Source organism: Branchiostoma floridae, chromosome 3 (assembly GCF_000003815.2).
Source record: "Branchiostoma floridae strain S238N-H82 chromosome 3, Bfl_VNyyK, whole genome shotgun sequence".
NCBI lineage: Eukaryota > Metazoa > Chordata > Leptocardii > Amphioxiformes > Branchiostomatidae > Branchiostoma > Branchiostoma floridae.
Window position 1 is genome coordinate 871282 of NC_049981.1, and position 10450 is coordinate 881731.

The following is a 10450-nucleotide window of genomic DNA, read 5'->3' on the forward strand; positions in this document are numbered from 1 at the left end:
GTAACTGTTGTACATTTCTTCTGTTTGACGGGAAAATGGACACCATATAGTCCCATTCATTTTCATTTCATTATGTTGTAATCATGACTGACCTTCTTGCAGTACACTTGGGTGCTATCTTGACCCTTGACCTTCCCAGCAAAGGTCGTGTCCTTCCTCTTGGGTGGAACAAGCTCGTACACAGCCAGGTTACCAAGGTCGTCTCCCAGGATAACTCCCTTGTTTCCACGGCAACCAATGTCGGCCAGAGACTGGCGGTTGTTCAGAACAACTGCACAGCTGATCTTTGGTTGGTCAGGCTGGGTGGAACCATTGTCATCTATAGGGGGAGTCATGAATGATTAGTAACCTTACAGATTTGAGCAATGAAGCACATTGTCAAGTTACAGGAATAAAAGAAACTTGAGCCTCTGATAACGTTATCTAAAATTCAATAATTTGTCAAACTTTTATGATGGTTTTATCATCATGTTAATGTGTTTGCTCTACCGCAAATTATTTCGCAATTACATATCCCTTGTGTGACTATTGTATTACAGACTTGTTTTAACCATCAATTCATCACAGAGCAAAAAACTTCCTACAGTAACTTCTGTCCTTCCTACTATGAAATAAAACGATTACCTCTGTGATGGCAAAAGCAAAACAATTTACAATCTTTAACTGGTTTGATATGTGTATCTGAGAGAGTGTTCCAAGCTGATTAGCTACACTGGAACAAGTTAATGCAGTCATTTCTACCCATTAACTAAAGTAAGGAGGAAAATATAATAATTGTAAACTTAAAATGCATATCCCAAGGGCACAACATCCAGACCTGATAGGGATTTCAACTCAAAACATCTACAATTTTTGTCATCTGTAATAACAACAAGGCCACAAAATTCCGACAATGATAAAATACACTGTTTAGTGTTAGCCTAGTAAACACACACCTGTGACTTCATGATTGACAGTGTAGGTTCTGGTTGCCGGGCCAACCGGGGTCTGCAAGCCTGTGGTGATGACCTCATTAGCACAGGTCGCAGCAAACATTTTGGGATCTGATTGGCTGAAACCACAACCAATCACCCAATCCTCTGCTTTCTTGCAAACACCTGTGTGGTGGTGAAAAGATCTTGGAGTCAAATTCTTCTACATTTCATTAAAATTCCCTTTCCTAAAGCTATTTGCATGCTACCATTTTCTTTGTTATTTCACATGACAATACATCAAGAAAAACCTACTAGTAGACAGAACATGTTCTCAGTTAAAAACAGAAATTCTATCACACGATGTGTGGAAACCTGCACACATCGTGGGGAAAACCCCACACATTGTGTGGAAACTCCACACATCGTGTGGAAACTCCACACATCGTGTGGAAACTGCAATCTGTCCTATGGCGATTGATGAGCAGCGCGTGACGCTTGTCCGTGTAAACAGCCCCCGTGACGCACGGCGGCATCACGTGTCACGTGTTGCCTCCAGGGTTGGGCGTACGGCAGACATTGGGCAGTTTGCGGCATCACTGAATGTGCCGATGTCGTAGGCAGCCCATTTTCGCTTTGCAGTAGGTCAGGGGTCATATGCGAATGCCTGAGACCTTTCCCACCCTTGATTCAACCCACGCCACACTCGTCTGGTCACCAGGGTTCACGGCTGTGCGCTGCAGTGTGATGTGTTGTGGTGCGCCATGAGAGTCGCAGTGGGTTTGTGTGAACCGAAAACTATCCTAGGCTACTGTCCTAGGGGAATCATCATATGTCGCGCAAATTCCCTCCTATGAACCGGCCTTAGTGTGTATGTTCTACCTTTGGTCTTTTGTATGTTCTACATGTAACGTTAGGTATAATCCATCAAAAGAGTGCTGTATTTAACTAAACATTCAGTAGATCTATAGATACATGCCAGGTATCCTGACATTCCTGATAACTCCAATTCTCTTGTCTAGATTTCATCTGCTTCTAACAGGTATTTTAGGTAATACAAAATCTAGCACAAAAGGAGGATAGTCGTGACACCAAGAAATTTGATATTTTTGTGTAGCCTCTTATTCTTGTCTAGGACTGAACTAATCTTTGAACTCTTTCCATGCAATCACTAATAACACTCCATTGACACAATACTTTCACAAGGGAAACATCTTTTGACAAATGCAATAAAGTGATTTAAAACCATGTTTCTAAATCCCTCCAAAATTTAAAGTTCTAAGGCAGTCCCAATAAGTGGCTCACAGTTTCTATTTCGTCATTTCAGTTAGCTTAGAAAGTAATCATAGGGGCAGGAGACAAGAAACACTCTTGTTTTGTGTTCCTTGGTGATCTTTGATATCTTGTTTAGTACTCCTTGGAAAGGATGAATGCAAAGCAAAAAAGATTTGTACAGAAATGTAAGCTGTCCATAATGTTACAGCATTGTAAAATAAATGTGAAATACATCATTGCTGCTTTCTTTTCAGAGAATTTGGAGCCCTAAAAGTAAACATTTTGTTTCCAAGCTGGTCTACAGGCTAATCTGGCCTCCCATGGAGAAAGAATCATCTTGTCCCTGTTAGTGCTGTCATTAGTAATTGGCCATGAAATTAGGCTAATCTCTTAAGTACACAATGTTCTCTGGGGGCTGGATCTAGAAACCTGTCCCTGGGGTAACATCATATATTCCAAGCACCACCAACAAAGCAACTGTAACTGTCTGTACTACTCCTATGCCGGTTTTCAAATTCAAGAGAACACATGCCTATATACCATAATACCCTGGCTCATTGTTTACAATAGATTGGTAGCAGATGTTCAAGGCAGAGCCAGCCATGACATACTGGACATGGTGTATCAGATATCATTGCTATGTATTCAAGATCTAATCTGCAGAATGTTGGTAAAAAAAATTCTGACCAGACAGGTTTCTCTGACATCCACTACCAGTATACCCCAATTTGGGGTGAAGAGCTGGGCTGCTCATAACATTACAATCTTTCACCCCAAGATCTGCTTGGAGATCTGTTTTAGCTTCTGCCTTCCGAAGTCTAAGTTTGTATAGAAGCTGATCATAATAATAATAATAATAATGATAATCATCTGGTGTATTTTGCCAGCCAGTAGGTACCCCAAGTATGAGTAATGAGGCTGTTTAACGTGGTCGAGGCACCTCCTCGAGCACTGAACCCCCGTTTTACGTCCCTCCCGGAAGACGATTTCGTGGAAAACTTCGTGAGGCTACAGCAATCCGGACGTCCTTGGGTGGGGGACTCCCATCCAAGTACTGTCCGGACCGCTCGTTGCTTAACTTCTGAGATCGAGGGATCGGGTGTACCTACGCGCCACGTGGCCGTAGCTGAAAGGAGTGGATAAAAACAGGACAAAGGCAGGATTCTATTCCCACAGATAGAATCCAGTTTCCCAAAACTGTATACTACCACTACACTATTATGGGACAACTGTACAAAGGAAATCTTCATTCTCTCCCCTCACCCATTTTCTCCATCATGTGTTTAGAATCCATGCAAGAGTCAACGTTTGATTTAATACATCTGCTTATCCTTAAAAGTTTTTTTCCAGACTCTGTGAGACTCCATCAATTACAAAATATAGTTATCGTGTCTGCACATGTCTAAAATGCATTTGACATCATCAAGTTATTGTGACAAAGTAAAGAAGAAATTCTGTACAAGGTACAGTATTCAGTTTCTTCTGTAAACACAGGGAATAGCCATCCTGGTGTACTCTCCAAGCAGAGGTTAGGCTCCGGTTGTTTTTACGTCTTTTTTTAGTCGCTTTTATAGGGCTTTCTATTTTGTATTGTTTCTTGAAGTCCGCCAGCCAAAGTTAGGTTTTGACAATACAAGATACAATACAAAACAGAAAGCCTGATAAAAACGACTAAAAAAAATGTAAAAAAAAACAACCAGAGCCAAACCTCTGCTTGGAGAGTATTCCTGATGTTCCCAATTAGGAAACCAGCAGGGAATTATCAGGCCATCCACCAGAGTGGCCAAACCAGGTCAAAGAAAGGTTACCATACAGCTGGGTGTATTATGTTTCATACACTATGTCCCTCCAAGCCCTATCACTGTATGTTTATCTTTCATAGAATGTATAAAGGATAATTTTTATACAATACATGTGAATTTATGTGTGAAAAAAAAAATTCGAATATGTCCCTTTATTCACTCATGCTGGTTTAACCATTACATGTTTTTGCAATGGAAAGTCTGAAAACAAATTATGAATGCATAGTTCAACTGGAAGTTTGTTTGTTTGTTCTAGACTGTCACCACCGTTTTCGTATGGACACTCGGACTCCAGTTTGTTGGTAGCATGAACGTTTGTTACGGATAGTAGTCTCTTTTTACCTATGTACAATATATTATGATGATCTTTCAGTAATGACTGGTTACAGAGTAAATAGGGATTTCTAACAAGGGAAAAGGGGATATATGATGGATTTCCTGATAAGTATTTAGATGTGCCCACAAGTGACCTAGTTACAGAGGAAAGACTCAATAGTGGGGAGTCCAGGACAGTAGAGGGTTTTGCCCTGTATTAGGCCATACCAATTTAATTTCTTGGTTCACGGATTTTCAAAAAAATAGATAGAGAGAGAGCGACAGGGCGGAAAAAAAATTGTAAAATGGTTGGGGTAAAGATAAGGGCTAATCCAAAACATAAGGAATAAAAAGTTTTCAGCTTGAAAAAAGTACAAAAACACCATACTGTACAGTAACAGAACCTGTTCGTTGAAAATTACAAAAGTAGTGTCAGTTTTTATGTTTGTCCCATCTTTCATGAATGAAAATTGTAACTGCAATAACAATGCCCACATTTTAAGGAGCTTTAATATAAAGGCCAATCTGCTACACCAGAAAGTTGGTGAATGGTCTCTTTAATGGTGAAAATTTGCTGAGTGGTAATTTTTATTTTTTATTTTCCAAAAAATAGGAGCGAGCGAATCCGTGAACCAATCATTAAAATTGGTATGGCCTTAGTACTACATTGTAGTAGCTTTTGGGTGGAAACACACTTCAAGACTTCAAATCCTGACACCTTTGACCTTTGATCACCTTTAGAACTAACTCCATGTAGGGGCTGTTTCGAGAGGTGGTCTGAGTTTCCACATAAAATTCTCCATGGGCAAGGAAACCATGCTAAGGGGGAACAGGCAGACCAGCAGGCACTTGGGCAAACAGAGTGTGAACAGAGCTTCTTTGTGACCTGTTCATGACCTTATTTTAGTTTCAGTGTAACTGTTATCCCTACCCAACAAAAGAAGTTCAACTCTACTCTACTCTACTATTAATATTGTATTCACATTTTCAAAACTTTTCACTTACATTGTAACTGTATATATAAAACATCATTGAGCCTGAGATTTTTTCAGCTGCTTGGGGATCGCTCATTTCATCCGTAGAGGTGGTGGAAGATCAAGACATCTGAATGGATGTATGCAACTAACAATAGATAGCAGCTTAAACATTGAGACCCAGAAAAGCTTGAACAATCATCCCTTTCCTAAGTGTACATTCAGTCAAGTATTTCACAAGCCTAGCATGGTCTACCACAGGCCTGATCCACCACAATGAACCTCCCCAGCAGCTAGCTCCCTCTAAGAGGGCCCCAATGCCCTTTTGCGTAGAGCGTTATCGGCCGTTTTAATTTTACGTAGAGCGTAGACGGATCGCTTAATTCAACGTAGAGCGTAATCGGTGCATTTTGCGAAGAGCGTAATTGACTCTTTTCATTCTACCGAATACGTTGTAGCTCCCCGGAATTTACCGTAAAACGTAATGGATGAATTGTGCATATAGCGTTATCAAACCTGCCCTAACCATTGCCCCGTCAAAATGCAGGAAATTGCGTTTCAGATGGTCGAGATTTCAAAATTTCCGTGGACCTCCTTTGCGACGCCCCGCACAATCTGCGCTCACGGCGACATGGTTGAAATATGTTGGGGCGTCGCCCTCAAACACTTAAACTGTATTTTTAATAGAAATGGCATTAAAGATTTTGATTTTTTGATTTTTTGAAATGGCATTAAAGATTCGTCGATGAAGGTTAGACATCCAGGTAATAAGATACGCTAAAACAGTTTCTTCAGCAAAATCATATCCTGTTTTTGGCGGCATTAAGTATTATTGCCAAGGAAATATGTGGGGGGGGGGGTTAAGCAAGCTGAAACCTTGTGTATTTTTGATGATGCAAATTTCATTACATCGAGCTAGTCTAACGGCAAAATTTACCCCTGAAAATGCGAGAAACAGCGTTTCAGTGAGTCCCGATTTCAAAATTTTGGCAGACCTCCCTGTCCCGCGTCTACGGCACAGAACAATATGTTGAGGGAGCGTCGCTCTCAAAAATCTTTTAAACAGATAGAAATTTTACTATCGTACTCAGCTTAGTTTACAAGCAGAATGTGGCCCCCAAATGCAGGAAATGACGTTTTAGACGGTCAAGATTTCAAAATTTTCTCCGGACCTCCCTAGCGATCACATGCGCCTCGGGCGCTCACAACGACATGGTGGGAATTTGTGTGGGTCATCGCCCTCAAACATCTCTTTCTTGACAAACATGGCATAAAATGATAAAGTTTAGCATAGTCTTCCAGCAAAATTTGTCCCTAAAAATACAGAAAATGCCGTTTCAGAGGGTGAAGATTTCGAAATTTCCCCAGACTAACCTTGCGACAGCTCGCTGACGCACCTACGGTACTCGAAATCGTGAAAATATTTTGGAGGCATCGCCCTTGCTAAAACTATGTATGTGTCTTTCTAACTGAATTACCATCAAACTTAGCTTTGTCTGGTAGCAAAATTTGCCTGTCAAAACGCGGGAAAAGGCGTTTTAGAGGGTCAAGATTTCAAATTTTCCCGGGGGAGCATGCCCCCGACCCCCGCGCGACGGGTTGCGTCAAAGGCGCTACATCTGTTGCAAAATTCTGTCAGGAAAAGATCGTCCCCCCAAACGATATTTCCTGCCGCCGCCTCTGGAGGAGATGCCCCCACTATGCTTGGTGATAACAAAGTCCACTCGAATTTCCACTACGAATTTTTTAACACATCAATTCTAGGTTGGTAACTCTGGTACTTGAAGGCATGACTGTTTCTTGTTCTTTTTTGAGCTGATATTAGATACTCATCAGTCGGTACGTCCACCAGCTTATTGGTCATTTTGTACATCATGAAAAGTCTGAACATTTTCCTTCTGTCTTCAAGTGACATCCACTGCAGTTCTGTTTTCATTTCTAGTCTGCAAGAAAAAGTTGCCCCTCAAATGCAGGAAAAAGCGTTTCAGGGGGTCAAGATTTCAAAATTTTCCCGGAGAGCATGCCCCCGGATCCCCTATTAAAGATTGTCGCGCCTTCGGCGCTCAAGATGATAAAGATTCGGTCAGCAATATTGCGCCCTGCGTTAGAAATTTGCTGTTGCCGCCTCTGCCGACGGTTACCATGAATACTTTTAACTCAACTTTTGTACCATCTTTGACACAAACGCTCAGTCGCTCGGTGATGAGTTCTGCATAACGTTTGGGGAAGCTTTCGAATTTAGCGTAGAGCGTAGAGAGGCTTCATGAATTCAGCGCAATACGTAGCTGGCCATCAGAATTTAGCGTAGAGCGTTGTCGGGACCCCCCCATTGGGGCCCTCCTCTAAGTAAACCACAGTGCTTGGCTCAGTGGGCCACAGATTGTATTTCAGGACACCGTGTCATCAACCCCCAGACCACCATGTGACATGTGAAAGTGATGCAATTCCAGACTGCCTCCTGGGCCATGTGGGTCATTAGTCTGTGTAACACAAACTCCGCTGTCCAGGGCTGTAACTGTTTGGCGGGCTGCTATAAGCGAGATTTAATCAGGCTAGTGGGCCATAGAAAACACTGGCCAGCTTCCTAGCTCCAGGGACCAGGCAACATGCCCCTTTAGGACAGGCCCTCTCAGTTAGACCCAATCCTCAAATTTCCTTGAGAGCATGTATGTCCTGGAGTCAAGGAGGTGATGACTAGGAGTCGATGGTCGTAATGCTAAATAGCCTGGTATCCAAACCCCAGCCTGATCTCATGTATCTATGATCTATCGTGCAGGGGTCTGGCAGGATTTTTGAGGTTGGGGTATGGTATCCAGGCTATAATGCTAAGGCTCTGGAAGCAGTCTAGCATCCAGGCTAGCCTATTCTGCCCTGGCTTATAGTACTGTATAAGTTATACTTTGTAATGTACAGCTTGAGCAAGGAAGCAGTAATTACACAGTGATAATACTATAACACTCAAAACTGGTAACTCCAGAAGCCATCATTCTATCATCACATAAGGCTGGTTTCAGATATGCAACTGAGCTCAGCTGTGTCCTCCTCTGAAAGGAATAACATCATTCTGAGAATCTGATCCTCCCCAAGGAGACTAGTGTCATTCTTGTTCCACTGTCTGCCTCAGGGCTATGAGCCCTTTTTTTCTGACTTCTACAATGTGTATCTGACAAACAATTAGCAATTCTTAGATCTGTTTGGTCCCCAAAATTAGTAAGTATATTTGTATTGAGTTCGATACTAAGAAATATTCTAGATTGTTCCTCTGAGTTGAGTCAGGTGGGCCAGTCTCACTGTCCGGCATGTAACCTTATACAAGGATATGATGAACGTTATACCAGGAACTGGGTGTACATTTATACCTACTAGCTGCTGAGGCTGTTATCTCCAATTGGACACGCCTTGACCTGTCACTGCTCACTGCTGGAAGTAGTTAATGGTTAACTTTTAAGCAGATGTAAAGATCTGGTTCAGTCTCAGTGTTTTCAGTGCTTTTAAATGTTTTTGGAAGTTAATACACTTTCTAGGGGTTTGCCTCTTTCAATGTGGTGACTTATAAGTAATTCGTAGTACAATTCTCTAAGATAGTCTTACTAAAATTGCAAACACAGGATTGTGCCAGGTCCTTACATCTGCCTCTGTGCTTGAACATTAGAACTTTGACTCCTAGAGGATAAAAGTGGTGGGGATCAAGATAACTGAGTGGTTGAACTTAAATATTTGACCCCAAAGTCAGTAACTGTTTTCAGCATGTAGAACACATCTTAATGATGTATGAGTAAATGTGGACTTTTATGCAAGATTTTTGACACCACAACCTTATCATCCTAGTAGACATTACCTTAAATTTACTTGGCAATTCAAAACTGAGCATCTAACCATTACCAGAACTTCCAATGCTTCATTACATCCCAAGGCAGATTTGCAGAAACATTCAATTTTATATCATCTGATATTTTCCTCATTTTGTAGTTGACTACTTAAGTACTTTATAATTGGAAAATGTAGCACATACTGTATAAAAGACACACAAGGGGGGAGATGGTAATTCTGGCCTCAACAGGCCAAAGCTCTAATCTCTCATCGCCTAACACAAAACAGATGTGGCTACTGTAGATCTACAATGATCCATCTTTTGTGGAACATGGGTAGACACATATAATATTGGCCCTAGATAGACCTGTTTATAAGCCTAGGGAAACTTCTCCTGTGGAATACTATTTAAGCAAATTGGGGAAATGATCACCATCATTAAAATATTCAATCTGATCAATTTTAATGATCAATCTTCAAGTTTACTTCTTCCTATGACCAAAGATACTAATGAAAACGATAGATCTCTTGTTTCTCTATGATACAAAGTAACTCTGTGCATACATATGCTGTTAAATGCAACTTTATAGTAATTGGTGTGAATGAGGACAAAGTGGGTTAGAGGTTAATTCTTTGATAACAATAATTTAGTTTTGTGATGACTTTTGAGTCTACTTGTACATCTTTACCATCTGCCTGAAAGTGTTCTGTAGGGTTTTCTCTCTGTCAGAGGCTAAGTGAGGTCACATCATCACTCACATGGGACTCTGATACAATTATCTATCTGTCACGGCTTGTTATACACTAATGCTTATTAAGTAAATACAGACAGCAGGGAATAGCTTCTGTTTTAGCCAGGGCAAGACTTCAAGCATGAGTAATAGTGTATATAACTAAATATGACAGCCCTTAGGTATAATTAAGGGGTAATGACCTGACCCGCACTGTGAAGTGCGAATATGGTGTCATAAGGCCTGGTCCTTTGTTATAAGCACCAAATAAAACCAACAAATGAGTGAAGCGAACAAGGGGTGGTTTTATAAGGTGGTAATAGCAAAGGACCAGGCCTTATGACACCATACACAATGAGAAATAGGTGGGTCATTAACATATTTAGCATGTAGCCTTAGCTACTGAAAATGACACATTCAAGTCTTAGAGATACAAATTCCAATAGAACTTGTATCTCTTGAATGTAATAAATACAAACTTTAAAGTTTATCTGTGTTGGTAGAAGTCATTATTGAACTAGTTAAATTGTAATTTCCAACACACCCAAATTTTCGACTGAACAGCTCCAGCTGCTGTGACATCACGTTATGCAGATTGAACACGTGACGCAATATGCAGTGGATCATAGGGT

The 10450-nt window shown here is 41.0% G+C and overlaps 1 protein-coding gene across 1 annotated transcript; it reads right to left on the reverse strand.

Annotated features, from left to right (window-relative positions):
• Positions 1-62: 62 nt before the first annotated feature.
• On the reverse strand, positions 63-1117 carry LOC118411018. The gene is made up of 2 exons (XM_035813019.1): positions 936-1117; positions 63-319 (listed from the first exon to the last, which is right to left on the reverse strand). The coding sequence occupies exons 1-2, from the start codon at positions 1033-1035 to the stop codon at positions 63-65; spliced, it is 357 nt and encodes a 118-aa protein (XP_035668912.1). The 5' UTR covers positions 1036-1117.
• Positions 1118-10450: the final 9333 nt, after the last annotated feature.

What these genes read in the sequence shown, in the direction of transcription:
- LOC118411018 (XM_035813019.1), bottom strand. Translation starts at nt 1,035, where the DNA reads ATGTTTGCTGCGACCTGTGCTAATGAGGTCATCACCACAGGCTTGCAG. An exon ending in TGTCAATCATGAAGTCACAG is followed by an intron (nt 320 to 935) that starts GTGTGTGTTTAC and finishes CTCCCCCTATAG; the next exon opens with ATGACAATGGTTCCACCCAG.